This window comes from Tupaia chinensis, unplaced genomic scaffold (genome assembly GCF_000334495.1).
Source record: "Tupaia chinensis unplaced genomic scaffold, TupChi_1.0 Scaffold000330_1, whole genome shotgun sequence".
NCBI classification, from domain to species: domain Eukaryota; kingdom Metazoa; phylum Chordata; class Mammalia; order Scandentia; family Tupaiidae; genus Tupaia; species Tupaia belangeri.
Genome location: NW_006159824.1, coordinates 486919 through 502284, shown reverse-complemented (window position 1 = coordinate 502284; position 15366 = coordinate 486919). Strand labels below are relative to the sequence as shown.

The following is a 15366-nucleotide window of genomic DNA, read 5'->3' as shown; positions in this document are numbered from 1 at the left end:
CTAAAAAAAAAAAAAAAATCACTTTCCTATATCTCGCTACCTTAGTTTTTTAAACCCTTACTCTGAAGCCCCGAAGGCTGAACCCCAGGGCTTGGACCGTCTACTATAAATCAGTATTTGAGCCCACTGGCGTCCCTTCCCATGTGATCCCAGGTCTATCACCCTGGTCCTTATTCTCGGAGACAGAAATGGGGGTAGTTCTTCCTCCACCTAGAGCTGGGTGGAATGGGGTCATAGCTCCCTGTCCTCACACCCTTCATTCGTGTGACAGGTCTGACGGCCGAGGGGATAATAATGTCCCCAGAAGGAACATAGACTCCCGCTTGGGTGAGATCCCCCGGAAAGAGGTGAGGGCAAGTTGGGCAGGGGCCAGGGGAGAGAGGGCTCTCCCTGACGGGTTCCTCCACCTCTCCACACCCCTGGCTGGCTCCATCCTCCATGTCCGGGCCCCTGCGTCCCATCCCCACTGTCTGCAGCAGGGTCTTGTCCCTCTGGTGCTTGTTTCTGGCCCGCTCCATGCACTGCGGCTTCCTCGGTGGGCGAGGTGGGATTGAGAGAATGTGACGCCGACCTTCTCTTCTCTTTTCCCTCGGCTCTCAGATTCCCTCCCAGGCTGTTCCTCGCCGCTTTGCCACAGCCCCTAAGCCTGAAAAACCTCCTGCGCGAAAGAAAAGCGGGCACCCTGCCCCAAGTAGCATAAGGAATCGGGGGGGAATCTGGAGATGAAGCCCTTGCCCTTTCTCTTCGTTGTTCCCCTCTCTTCTTTTGTTATTATTTTAATAAATGCTCAATAGTCTGTACTAGAGTGACTCGTAGGAATTTGAAAAATGGAGGTTTTATATGGAACTGCTTTGTAAAGAAATCTGCTTCTGTTCGAGTATGTTTTTATATGTTGTGTGTGTCTGTGTCGTTCCCTGTGGGAAAAGACATGCGTGCTTTAAAAGAAGGTGGTGACTGGCTTTCAGAAGTCTGAGTGAGGAGGAAACCCTGCAGGAGGGTCTCACTCTGGCAGCTGTAGGATTGTGGGGGATTCATACTTTCTCTTGTATATATTTTTATATTTTCTAAATTTTCTAAAACAAGCATGTGTTACTTAATCAGGAAATAAACAAACTTTTAATAAAAGAATAAGTTATTGTGTAAGAAGTTTGAGTGAGATTTTGATTTGGGGGGAGACAGTTTTCTCTTTTAAGAACAGATAATTCCTTGGGGCCAGCCAGTGGCATGGCGGTTGGGGTGCTGGATCCCACATGGCCAACTCTCTGGTTTAAGTCCTGGTCCTGGTGGCTTGAAAATTATGCGGGGCATGTGTGCCCAAAATCCCGAGAGGAGAATGAAGGAGACTGAGGCAGGGCTAGCCCTTTGGGCGTTGGTCATTTCTCACTTTCCTCTCTGTCTCTATCTCTTTTCAGCAAGCACACATGCTCTATGGCACAAATCTTTAAAAAAAAAAAAAAAATTCAGATAATTCCTTCAGGTTGTGCTAGTAGGATTTGGCCTGGCAGATCCCGCTCCAGGCGGCAGACATGTTATATAACGGCTGTAATCTTCGCTGTTAGGGCTTCAGAACACGTGGAAAAGACTCGAATGCTGGCAAGGAAAAACATGCCAGGCTTATAAAACTTCTAATGCTTACCGAAATGAACAAAGAAAAACAACATTAAGGAAGAAAATGACATCTATGTGAAACTAAGAAAGCTCTAGCTTCGTGGTATAAACACTGACACGCACTTAGAAGTTCAGCTGAACCAGAAGAGGATGCCTGGAGGTGCCTGCAGCACTCCAGTGCTGGGCCCAGGGCAAGGCACAACTGGGAAGGCCCTGGTCCTACCTAAGGGACAGAGCTGACTGGATTCCGTGAGGACAACGCCCTCCTATGTGACCTTGAACTATCTGATTAGATCTAGAATAGACACAGTAGGATATAGATTCACACAGTTTTGTATTAATAAACATTTAGGTTTTGTTTCCTTCCATCGCAGCCCATTTAAGCCCCCAGTGGAGAGGGAAGGAAGAAAAGATGGGGTTCTATGACCAGGGATTTCATGACTTCTGCTCAGCTGTGTCTGGAATAGCGTGGTCCTCAGGACCGCTCTCTCATGTCCAAGCCAAGGAACAAGACGAACAGTGCAGGAGTCACACCAGGCTCGGGGGCCTTTTGGAGCCCGGTTTATCCTCCTATGGAAATGTTTGCTTTTCTCTTTTCTATCTCAAGTACATAAAATTGGTTTGAAGACCAGCAGGTAGTGTGGTGGTTAAGGCAGATGGATTCCCACATGGCTGACCGTGGTTCGAGTCCCAGACCCGGCGGTTGAAAATCACGACAGGGGCATGTGTGTACAGTCCCAAAATCCTGAGAGGAGAATGGAGGAGGAGGGATTATGGTGTGGCCATCCCCACTAGGGGGTGATTTCTCACTTTCTCTTTGTCTTTCTCCTCTCTGGCGAGTGCATGCACCCTCTGGCAAAAACCTAAAATAAGTTTTTAAAAAGTTGGTTTGACCAAGCTTTTTGATTTTGGGCACATCATCATCACTGGTAAGAGATGGTTTTATACCACTTTTGTAAGTTGGTAAAATGAACACCCAGTTCATTCTTATTTCGTTATCTCCTGGATTCCAACCTGCCACCATCAGTCAGCATGCCCTACATTTTTCTTGACATAAAGCACAGTCTGGAGAATATTTCCTAACCCTCTCTCCAAAACAAAACCAGAAATCGGCACAGTGCTGACTTAATCATTTTGTGAGATAATTATAGTAAGACAACTTTAATTTTTAAAATATATCTATTGTACCTATGTTAAAAGTCTCTTTTTTTTTGGAGAGTTTTTTTTCGCTATAGGGCGCGTGCGCTCGCCAGACAGAGAGAGACAGAGAGATAGAAAGCGAGAAATCACCCCTCAGGGGGGATGGTCACACCGCAATCCCTTCTCCTCCATTCTCCTCTCGGGATCTTGGGCACGCACACACACATGCCCAGAGTGAGTTTTAAGCCACCGGGTCCGGGACACGAACTGCGGTTGACTACGTGGGAGTCCAGCGACATAGCCATTACGCTAACTGCTGGTTCCCAAAGTCTTTTTTCATTGAAGACCACCAAGGAACTTAGGAAGAGAAAACCCAAGCAACCCCCCACTATTTTTTATTTTTCATTTTTGCCATAGGGCATGTGAGCTTGCCAGAGGGAGACAGAACAGAGGGAAAGCGAGGAATCACCCCCAAGAGGGGATGGCATGCCACAATCTCTTGTCCTCCATTCTCTAGGGATTTTGGGCACAAACGCACATATGCCTGGAGTGTTTTTTTTCTTTTTTTTTTTTTTAAAAGAATTATGTTATTTATCATTCTTGTTATTATTTTTTATTTGACCTTAGCAAGACACACACACAGAAAGAGAGAGAGAGAGTAATAGATAGCAAGAGAGAGAGAGGAAGCAAGCAAGCTGCCAGGTCCGGGACTTGAACCGTGGTCAGCCGTGTGGGAATCTAGCACCTTTACCAGGCCACCTGCTGGCCTCATTCTGGTGTGTTTTTCAAGTCGCTGGATATAAGGCTCAAACTGCGGTTGGTCATAGGGGAGTCCAGCACCTTAACCACCATGTTATCTGCTGCTCCCCCCTTCCCTGACTATCTTTCATGCCAGAAAGCGTATCATGTGTACAAGAGATTAAGAGAGAGAGAGGGAAATAAAAACAACAAAACAACAACAACAACAAAAACACGGCCCAATAGGCTATAGTCATGCTGCAATCCTTTTCCTCCAGTTCTCCATCCTGTTAGGATCCTGTGCTCATGCACACATGCCCAATGTCTTTTTCAAACCACTGGAACTCAAACCCTGGTCAGCCATGTGGGGTTGGGCTTTCTTTGTGCATCACTTAACCACTGAGCTATGGGGCCAGCTAATCCTCTAATTTAACCCTCCATGATCATTTTGAGAGTATACTAAGAGGGAAAAAAATTACAGAACTTGTAGTTTCTATCAAAGCCCACATGTGTCCCGGTGGTGGAATAAGGGCGAGGCTAAGCTGCCATAACAAGAAATCCAGTGATATGGTAACTTTTTGCCATGGCCAGAGCAGCGAGGTAGTCTTGCTCCACGTGGTCACTGTCACTAGGGGCTTCAGGTTCCTTCTGTCTTGTTGCTCTGCCATCACCTGGGGCACTGTCATTTGTGTGACCAAAGCAATATCATTGTCATGTAAGAACTCCCAGCTGGCAAGGAGGGGCAAGAACTACATCCAATGTCTAAGACCCATAGGTGGCAACGCCGCATGTTGATTTCGCCCATATCTTATTGACAATGCCTTGGTCACATGGCTGTACCTGACTGCAAGAAACTCAGAAATCTAGCCTGGCTGGATTGCCACGTATACAGCAATATTTTTTTTTGTTTTTTTGTTTTTTTGTTTTTAAATTAATTTGCTATAGGGTACATGCACTCACTGGAGAGAAAGAGAGAGAGTAGAGAAAGCTCTCCCCGGGGGATGACATGACCATGTCACAATCCCTTCTCTGCCATTCTCCTCTCGGTCCTTGGGCACGCACACATGCACCCAGCGTGTTTCTTAAGCTGCAGGGTCCAGGACTTGAAGCACAAAGTCAGCCATGTGGGATCCAGCTGCCTTAGCCACCACGCCACCTGGTTGGCCCTATAGCTATTTTTATGCAAGAACAAAGGAAGGAGAGAATGGATTTTGATGGACAACTGGCAATCTACCTTATGGAGAGCTGGACCTTTCTTAGAGAAACTAGAAACTAATAATTGAGAAAACCTATGCCAATAGTCAGACTGCAGATAATGGAGGGGGGGGCACTGAACATGCAAACTAGTTTAAGCGGCACAACTTAACTAACTAGCAGGGTTAATGCAGAAAAAAGGAAAGAATTTAAATTTTAGCTAGTATTCTTATAGAGAAAAGAAAGATGACATGGAAAAGAAGCAGTTACAGGGACCAGCAGTTAGCATAATGGCTATGTTGTTGAGCTCCCATGTAGTCGACCGCGGTTCGAGTCACAGACCTGGTGGCTTAAATTCACACCGAGCATGTGTGAGAGGAGAATGGAGAAGGGATTGCAGCGTGGCCATCCCCCCTGGGGGGTGATTTCCCGCTTTCTGTCTCTCTGTCTTTCTGGTGAGCGCATGCGCCCTATAGAAAAAAATCTCTCCAAAAAAAAAGCAGTTGTAGAAGATTTGGGGAATAAACAACGAACAAAGGCAGCAAAAAGCATAATGGACTCTACTGGAAATCATATATTAATTAGATGAAAAAAAATTTTTTTTTTGGAGAGGTTTCTGCTATAGGGCGCGTGCGCTCTCCTGAAAGAGAGACAGAAAGTGAGAAATCACCCCCCAGGGGGGATGGCCATGCCACAATCCCTTCTCCTCCATTCTCCTCTCAGGATCTTGGGCACGCATGCACACGTGCCCGGCGTGAGTTTAAGCCACAGGGTCCAGGACTCTAACCGTGGTCGGCTACATGGGAGTCCAGCGACATAGCCATTACGCTAACTGCTGGTTCCTTAATTAGATGGAAATTTTGAGAAAATCTCCAAGTTGGCAAAATGGAGAAAATGTGTTAATTATGAGAGAAGTGATGGGAAAAGAATAGACCCAGAGAAACAAATATCTAGAGGGAGAAAACACAGTAATGATATAGTAATAATAGAAAGTTCTGATTCTGGAGCCCGCCCTGGAGGCTGGTGGTTGAGAGAATGGACACCACATAGCCGATGGCACGGTCTAAATCTAGCCCTCAGTGGCTTTGGATGGCCACGCCGCAATCCCTTCTCCTCCATTCTCCTCTCGGGATCTTGGGCACACACGCACTCGCGCCCGGCCTGCGTTTAAGCTACCAGGTCCAGGACTCGAACCGTGGTCGACTATGTGGGAGTCCAGAGACATTACACCATCTGCTGGTCCCCTATAGGATGGTGATTGAGCTGGTACCCACATGGGCGACCTGTGGTTTAAATCCTGGCTCTGGCACCTTGAAAAACATGCCAATATGTGTGCCCAAAACCCTGAGGCGGAAAAAGAAACGGCAGAAAAAGGATTGCGTGTGGCCACAGCCCAGTAGGGGATATTTTCTCTCCTCTCTCTGTCTCTCTCTGTCAGATGAATGCAAGCACCAGCTGGCAATTTTTAAAAAATGTTTGTTGTAGTGGGGGCGGGCAGGTGGTGTGGTGGTTAAGGGCGCTGGACTCCCACATGGCCAATCGTGGTTTGAGTTCCGAACCTGGTAGCTTGCTTTCTTACTCTCTCTCTCTCTCACTCTGTCCCTCTCTGGTCAAATTAAAATAAATAAAGTTAAATAAAATTCTTTAGAAAAATGTTGTAGTAATAGGATCTAGTAATTTAGCAGAAAAGGTTTTTTCTTGGTTTAATTTGCCAGAGCATTGCTGGCTATGGTTTGAGTCCTGGACCCTGTGCTTGAGACTCGTGCCTGGAGCATGTGGACGTGTGACCAAAATCTAGAAAGACTGGAAAACAGAGACTGCAGCATGGCCATCACCCCGGAGGGGCTATCTCTCACTTTCTCTTTCTCCGTCTCTGCTTGCCTCTGTCCATCTCCAGCAAGCACGTGTGCCCTATGACAAAACCCTAAATAAATAAATAAATAAATAAAGGTTATGCTGGGACCACCAGATAGCATAATGGCTATGTCATTGGACTCCCTTGTGGTCAATCTGGGTTTGAGTCCCAGACCTGGCAGCTTAAAACTCACATTGGGTGCTTGTGCTCATGTGCCTAAGATCCCGAGAGGAGAATGGAGGAGAAGAGATTACAACAAGGTCATCCCCCGGGGGTAATTTCTCGCTTTCTGTCTCTCTGTCTGGAGAGTACACATGCCCTATAGCAAAAATCTCTCTGTCTCAAAAAAGCTATGCTAAGTAGTATATTAAAATTTATAGATGGGGCCCACAGGTGACGTGGTAGTTAGGGGTGCTGGACTCCCACGTGGCCAACCGTGGTTTGAGTCCCAGACCTGGTGGCTTGCTTTCTTACTTTCTATCTCCCTTGCTCTCACTCTGTCGCTCTCTGGTCAAATTTAAAAAAAAAAAAAAACAAATAAAAAAAAAAAAAAAAAAAAAAACTTAAAAAAACAAGTCAGTTTTAGTATAATTAATTTCAATTTAACAAGTATGAGCTTGGTGGGACCGGCAGGCGGTGTGGTGAATAAAGGTGGTGGATTCCCACATGGCCAACTGTGGTTCAGGTCCTGGACCTGGTAACTTGCCTTCTTGCTTTCTCTTTCTCTCTCTGTCTCTGGTCAAGTCAGAAAGTACTAATAACAAATGGACTTAAATAAATAAATAATTCGTTAAAAAAAAAAAGTATTCGTTTGGGACTAGCATATGGCATAATGGTTACGCCACTGGACTCCCACGTAGTCAACTGCAGTTCGAGTCCTGGACCTAGCGACTTAAACTCATGCAGAGCACATGTGCATGCATGCCTAAGATCCTGAGAGGAGAATGGAGGAGAAAGGATTGCATCGTGGCCATCCCCCTGGGGGATGATCTTCCACTTTCTGTCTCTCTGGGGAGTGTACACACCCTATAGCAAAAATCTCTCCACCCCCCCCCCCAAAAAAAATGTTTTATCTTTTTTTTTTTCTTTTTTTTTTTTTGGAGAGATTTTCACTGTAGGGCGCGTGCGCTCGCCAGACAGACAGAGAGAGACATAGAGACAGAAAGCGAGAAATCACCCCCCAGGGGGGATGGTCACGCCGCAATCCCTTCTCCTCCATTCTCCTTTCGGGATCTTGGGCACGCACGCACACGCGCCCGGCGTGAGTTTTAAGCCACCGGGTCCGGGACACGAACCGCGGTCGACTACGTGGGAGTCCAGCGACATAGCCATTACGCTAACTGCTGGTTCCCAAAAAAGGTATTATCTTAACAAAAGATTTTTAAAAAGCAGAGATACCAACAAGCATTGCATGAAAGAGTAAATCCAAACAGCCATTAAACACGAGAAAAGACTCGTTCTCATCAGGAAGAAGGGCAACACGAATTGAACTCACGGTGTACACCGTCAGATAGGTGATATTTTAAAGTCCAAGTGTCTCGATATTGCTGAGGATACAGAAGAATAAAAACTACTTAGCTTTGCTGGTACGAGACCAGGTAGAGAATTTTGGGAAACATCTGAGCATTATCTGGTAAACGTGATGACGCACACAACCTATGCTGCAGTAAATCCATCCCTAGGGACGTGCCCTGGAAAAATCTTGCCCATGTGTGCACCAAAAGGAAAGTGCAGCAATGTCGGAGCAAAACCCTGCAAACAATCCGGTGTTTGTTGACGGCGGTAGTTCCATATAATGAAACATCACTCAGCAGTACAAAAGGGGATGAGAGGGGGACCAGCAGTTAGCGTAATGGCTATGTCACTGGACTCTCACGTAGTCGACCGTGGTTCGAGTCCTGGACCCGGTGGCTTAAACTCATGCCGGGCGCGTGTGTGTGCGTGCCCAAGATCCCGAGAGGAGAATGGAGGAGAAGGGTTTGTGGTGTGGCCATCCCCCCTGGGGGGAGATTTCTCGCTTTCTGTCTCTCGGTCTGTCTGGCGAGCGCGTGCGCCCTATAGCAAAAACCTCTCCAAAAAAAAAAAGGGGGGGGGATGAGAGGGAAGGTTGTTCTCCAGGAGGACGTGGTCACCCTATAATCTCTCCTCTTCCGTTTTTCCACCCTATAGGGATTTGGGGCATGAATGCTCATGTGCCCAGTGTGTTTTTCAAGCCACCGAGGACAGGATTTGAACTATGGTCAGCTGTGTGGGATCCAGTTCCTTTTTAGTATCTCATTGTTGTGCTACAGGGCCAGCCCACAAGCATAATACTGAGTGGAAAAAGAAACTTGAAGAAAATATGCAGTATGCTATTAAAAATCAGCACACAGCAGTTCAGCCCAGTGTGGTGTTAGAGTGGAGCCGAGGGAGGAAGGGCCCACACAGGAGCTGGCCTAGCTCCGAGGGCTGGAGGTGAGAAGCATGTCCATTTGGCAGAAAAGCCTGGGAAGTTATGAGAGCATAGGTGGAATGAGACAGGGGGTCTGAAAGAGTGCTACATGCAAGGGATTGACCAAATATGTAGATACATTTCAACTGATAGAAGCCATTATTTACAAACATGAAGAGGGAAAAAAATAGAATGAACTCTGCTGTTAGATTAGAATGGATCTCCAAGAAAAGAAAAGAAAAGAAAAGAAAAGAAAAGAAAAGAAAAGAAAAGAAAAGAAAAGAAAAGAAAAGAATAGAAAAGAAAAGAAAAGAAAAGAAAAGAAAAGAAAAGAAAAGAAAAGAAAAGAAAAGAAAAGAAAAGAAAAGAATTGGGAACAGCATTTGGCGTAATGGCTATGTCTCTGGACTCCCATGTAGTTGATTACGTATCAAGTCCCGGACTCGGTGGCTTAAACTCACGCCGGGTGTGAGTGTGTGTGTGCCCAAGATCCCGAGAGGAGAATGGAAGAGAAGGGATTGCGGTGTGGCCATCCCCCCGGGGGTGATTTCTCGCTTTCTGTCTCTCTCTCTCTCACTGTCTTTCTGGGGAGCACATGCGCCTATAGCAAAAACCTCTCAAAAAAAAAAATAAATAAAAAGAATGGAAAGCATCACCGTGAACACATGCTCTTCAATATTTGAGGTGACTTCAAAAAGCTCATAGAAAAATGAAAGTATGAGTTTTTTTTTAATTTAAAGAATTAATTTAATTTATTATTATTCTTCAATTTGACCAGAGAGAGACAGAGAGAGGGAGAGTGAGAAGGCAAGCCACCAGGGCTGGGACTTGAACCACTGTCAGCCATGTAGGAGTCTAGCACCTCAACCATCATGCCACCTACTGACCCCAAAGTATGTTTATTTTAGCACAAAAAATTGTGGAAATCCATGCATAGTTTTTTCATAATATATATATTTCCCATGAATTTCTTGACGCCACCTCATATATAGATAGAGAAATACATATACCTGTGGGCCAGCTGGTGGTGTGGTGGCTAGCGAGTCTGAATCCTACAGGGGTGACTGCTTGGTTTGAGTCCTGGATCCAGTGGCTTGAAAAACATGCAGGGCACATATGTGTGTGCCGAAATCCAGAAATGAAGGCGAAATGGAGGAAAAGGGATTGTGGCATGGCCATTTTCCCATGGGAGGTGCTTCTCACCTTCTTTCTGTCTCTCTCTGGTGAGCACGTACACGCTCTGGCATTTAAAAAAATTTTTTTTTTTTTTTTTTTTTTAGATTTTGCTGTAGGGCACGGGTACTCGCTGGAGAGAGAAAGGGAGAGTCAGAGAATGGGAAAGTGAAAAATTACACCCCAGAGGGGAGCAGCCACACCGCAATCCCTTCTCCTGCAATCCCTTCTCCTCCATATTTTTCCTTAGGATTTTGGTCATGCACACAGATGTGCCTGGCATGATTTCCAAGCCACCAGGTCTGGGACTTGAACCCTTGTCAGTCGTATAGGAGTCCATCGTCTTAACCGTCACACCACCTGCTGGACCCTTTCTGGCAAATTTTTAAATTTTTTCCTTATTTCTTCCATGAGAAAGAGAGAGATGAGTGAAAGAAAGAAAAAGACAGCAACCCCAAAGGGTCTTGATCTGCCCTGCGCCTCAGCCAGCCCCAGGCCATGGACAAGGAGAGCTCTAATAAAAATAAGCCAACTTCTATGGTGGGAAAAAACTGAGGCAAGAATAAAGTTTTAGTACCCACATATGATTTAGGAAAACTAAAAACAATCAAGGAAACTATACATACCAAATCCAGGATCACGGTCACCTCTGGAGGGGAGAAGGTGACGAGATGGGGGGGACACGCAGGAGGCTTCCGGGTGTAGGTAATACTCCATTTCTTTAGTGAGCTGGTTATTCCAAATGTTTTTAAAATTAAAAATTTAAAAAATTTTTGTTTTTGAAAAATTTTTTAAAAATTTGTTTATGATAGCACATGAGCACACTAGAGAGAGAGAGAGAGAGAGAGAGGCGTACCCTCTACGGGGTCTGGTCACGCTGTGATCCCTCCTCTAGCCCTCCTGCATGTCAGACTTGGGCACACACACGTAAGCCTAGTGTGTTTCAGGTGGACCAGGCTGTGGATTTGAACCCCGGTCACCATGTGAGACATAGCTTTTCTTCCTTTCTTTCTCTTTCTTTTTTCTCTTTCTTTTTTTTTTTCTTTTCTTTTTTTTTTTTTTTTTTAAAGATTTTTGGTATAGGGCGTATGTGCTTGCTGGGGGCAGAGAGAGAGAGAGAGGGAAACTGAGAAATCACCCCCCCTCCCAGGGGTATGCCACACTACAATCCCTTCCCCTCCCTTCTCCTCTCAGAATTCTGGGTCTGCCCACCTGTGTCTAAACTGTTTTTCCGAGCCACCTGGTCTGGGACTTAATTGTGGAACTGACCATGTGGAACCCAGTTGCTTAATCAGCACTCCACCTGCTGACCCAAACCAGCTTTTCTTTTTTCTTCTTCTTTTTTTTTTTTATTCTTAGAGTTTTTGTCTTCAGACGTGTGCACCGGAGAGAGAGAGACAGAAACAGTGAGAGGGAAAGTGAGAAATCCAACCCCTCTCCTCCTGAAATCTTGGGCGGACATGCACATGTAACTGGGATGATCTTAGAGTTTTTGTCTTCAGGCGTGTGCACCGGAGAGAGAGAGACAGAAACAGTGAGAGGGAAAGTGAGAAATCCAACCCCTCTCCTCCTGAAATCTTGGGCGGACATGCACATGTAACTGGGATGATTTCAAGCCATTGGCGGTCTGGGACTTTAACCGTAGTCGGCCATGTGGGAGTCCAGCAATGTAACTGCTACGCCATCTGCTGGCCCCTGGGACAGGTTTTTCCCTTTTTTCAGAGAGAGATTTTTGCCATAGGCACGTGCATTAGCCAGAGAGACAGAGAGACAGAAAGTGAGAAATCACCCCCTGCCCCAGGAGAATGGCCATGCTTCGATCCCTTCTCCTCCAGTCTCCTCTTGGGATCTTGGACATGCATGCACATGCACCTGGCATGAGTTTTAAGCCACTGGCTCCAGGGCTTGAACTGCGGTCAACTGCATATGAGTTCAGTGACGTAACTATTATGCTATCTGCTGGTCCCATAGGGCAAGTTTTTTTTTTTGAGAGGTTTTCGCTATAGGGCGCGTGCACTCGCCAGACAGACAGAGAGAGACATAAGACAGAAAGTGAGAAATCACCCCCCAGGAGGGATGGTCATGCCGCAATCCCTTCTCCTCCATTCTCCTCTCAGGATCTTGGGCACGCATGCACACGCGCCCGGTGTGAGTTTTAAGCCACTGGGTCCAGGACGTGAACCGCGGTCGACTATGTGGGAGTCCAGTGACATAGCCATTACGCTCACTGCTGGTTCCCAGGCAGGTTTTTCTTGAGTGGTAAATTCCCACTGCACCATGGAGCCAGCCCAAAGTTCTTCTTGTTGTGCTTTATGATTTATGTACACATATTACACGTATTTCTTTTTGTATATCAAATATTACATAGTAAGAAAGAAAATACATATCTTACCATGGCATGTATATTAGCAAAATGGGCTGTGTATGTATATGTAACTACACATGTAAAATTACAGGTGTACATACATGTTTACAAAGTGCACAGAGAAAGGACTAGAAGGATATTCATTAACAAAAACAAAACACCTTAGACAAATGTGTGTTGCAAACACGTCAAATTTTATTAAGTTGCTGAAAAGGGAGTAAAAAAGCAGAAGAATATGCCAGTGCCGTATAAAGTTCCTGCTATATGGGACCAACAGTTGGTGTAATGGCTGTGTCGCTGGACTCCTATGTAGTAGACTGTGGTTTGAGTCCTGGACCTGGCGGCTTAAGCTCACACTGGACATGTGTGTGTGTGTGTGTGTGTGTGTGTGTGCCCAATATCCTGAGAGGAGACTGGAGGAGAAGGGATTGTGGCATGGCCATCGCCCCTGGGGGGTGATTTCTCACTTTCTGTCTCTCTTTCTCTCTCTGTCTCTGTCTTTCTGGTGAGCACGCGTGCCCTATGGCGAAAACCTCTCTATGGGGAAAACCTCTCAAAAAAAAAAAAGTGGCTGCTATAAAACTCCAGGGCACTTTGAGAGCTGGGGCTGAGCGGGAGCCAGAGAACTGTCAACAGCAGAGTGAGAGTGGGCAGGCTTCAGAGTGGAGAAGGGTGAAGATGTCTGACAGTCAGAAAGTACCTGTAATTTGAGGCCAGCAGTTGGCATAATGGCTATGTCGCTGAACTCCCGTGTACTCAAACTACCATGGTTCGAGTCCCAGACCCAGTGGCTTGAACTTACACCGGGGCGAGTATGTGTGCATGCCCAAGATCCCAAGAGGTGAATGGAGGAGAAGGGACTGTGGTGTGGCCATCCCCTCTGGAGGGTGATGTCTCCCTTCTGTCTCTTTGTCTCTCTGGCGAGAGCACGCACTCTATAGCAGTAAAAAAAAAAAAAAAGAAAGAAAGTATCTGTAATTCACCATCTCCATAAATCTTCAATTTCTCTCACTAGCAGTATCTTCATATATGTGGCTCTTTAAATTTGAGTGCACAAAGTATTACATTTAAAATGTAAATGTTTGAAATATACAACAGTTGTTATTTTATACTTTGCTATAAAGCACATGTGCTTGCTGGGGAGAAAGAGAGAAAGTGAGAAAGCAAACTGTCCCCCACTCCCCCGAGGGGATGGCCATGCCACAATCCCTTCTCCATTCTCCTCTCAAGATTTTGGGCAGTGCTCGCTTCGGCAGCACATATACTAAAATTGGAACGATACAGAGAAGATTAGCATGGCCCCTGCGCAAGGATGACACGCAAATTCGTGAAGCGTTTCATATTTTTAAATTGAAATGTCTGTACTGATCCTTGACACAACCAATAAATATCAATTACAAAAAAAAAAAAAGATTTTGGGCAGACACACACACATGCCCCATGTGTTTTCTTTTTTCTTAATCTTTAAGAATAATTTTTAATTTAATTTAATTTATTTATTCATCCATTCCAATTTGACCAGAGAGGGATAGCAAGAGAGAGAGAGAGAGAAAACAAGCCACCAGGTCCAGGACTTGAACCATAGTCAGCCATGTGGGAGTCCAGCACCCTTAGCCACCATGCCACCTGCCGGTCCTGCCCATTGTGTTTTCAAGTCCTTGGGCCTGGGACTCAAACTGTGCAGATCAGCCATGGGGGACCCTAACTGCCTTAATTACCATGCCACTAGCTGGTCCTATGTGATTTTTATAATTCTCTTTGGCATTTCCATTTTTTTAAGAGATTTTTTTTGCTACAGGGCGCAAGCACTCACTAGAGAGAGATAAAAAGACAGAAAGTGAGAAATCACTCCCCAGGGGCGATGACCACGCCACAGTCCCTTCTCCTCCATTCTCCTCTTGGGATTTTGGGCACGCACGCACACACACGCCAGGCAAATTGTGCATGCCCAAGATCCTGAGAGGAGAATGGAGGAGAAGAGATTGTGGCGTGGCCATCCCCCCTGGGGGGTGATTTCTCACTTTCTGTTTCTCTGTCTCTCTCTGTCTTTCTGGAGAGCACAGGCACCCTATAGTAAAAAAATCTCTCTTGGAAAAAAACAAAACAAAACTATAATGAGTCTGATAGTTGAGAGTTGGTGAGTAAAACATCTCATTGCCTCTGCTGACATGATTTAAGGCTGGCTCCGGGCTCTGAAGCTGGGACTTCCAAGCAGCTGGCTGGGCCTGGGCCCAGGGGCTGCAGTTGCATGTCTGAGCAGCAGCTCCTGCCTGTGGGTGACGCTCAGAGCCGAACCCTTGCCTTTTGGACAGCAGTGGGCGGCCTGGGGAAGAACCAGCAGCCGCAAACGGAATGTTTGAGCGCAGCATGTTATTAAGACTTCTTTTGCTCTAGGGGCAGGGGGGTCTGGTGAGGACAAAAAGGGTCATGAATATTTGTAAATCATATTAGTCAGTGTTCTTTCAAGAAACAGAAACAACAGGATATATGTGTGAGGTTTTATATATGTGTAGAGAGAGAGAGAGAGGCAGAGAGAGAAAAAAAGTACTCTAGAGAGATCTGTTTAAGAAATTGACTCAGGAGACCAGCAGATGGTGTAATGGTTATGTCGCTGGACTCCCACATGGACAACTGTGGTTCAAGTCCCAGACCCGAGGCTTGAAACTCACACCAAGCACGTATGCGTGCATGCCCAAAATCCTGAGAGGAGAATGGAAGAGAAGGGATTATGGCGTGGTCATTCCCCCTGGGGAGTGATTTCTCGCTTTCTCTCTCTCTCTCTGTCTCTCTGTCTCTGGTGAGCGCACATATCCTATAGAAAAAAAAATCTCTCTCAGGTCAGCAGGTAGCATGGGGGTTAAG

At 45.9% G+C, this 15366-nt stretch overlaps 1 protein-coding gene and 1 non-coding gene across 4 annotated transcripts in view; both read left to right on the top strand.

The window, feature by feature from the left end:
• The window catches only part of CNTROB (centrobin, centriole duplication and spindle assembly protein), a 25243-nt gene extending 24145 nt beyond the window's left edge, over positions 1–1098 (top strand). For all 3 annotated transcript variants that reach the window (XM_006151768.3, XM_006151767.3, XM_027773144.1), the window contains 2 exons: positions 272–347; positions 601–1098. In XM_006151768.3, coding sequence (XP_006151830.1) covers positions 272–347; positions 601–726 — 202 coding nt within the window. In that variant the 3' untranslated portion in view covers positions 727–1098. The remainder of the gene's footprint in view (positions 1–271; positions 348–600) is intronic.
• A 12646-nt stretch (positions 1099–13744) lies between these two features.
• Positions 13745–13851, top strand: LOC114008378 (U6 spliceosomal RNA). The gene has a single exon (XR_003549928.1). It is a non-coding gene; the product is annotated as a U6 spliceosomal RNA (small nuclear RNA).
• The last annotated feature ends 1515 nt before the right edge of the window (positions 13852–15366 follow it).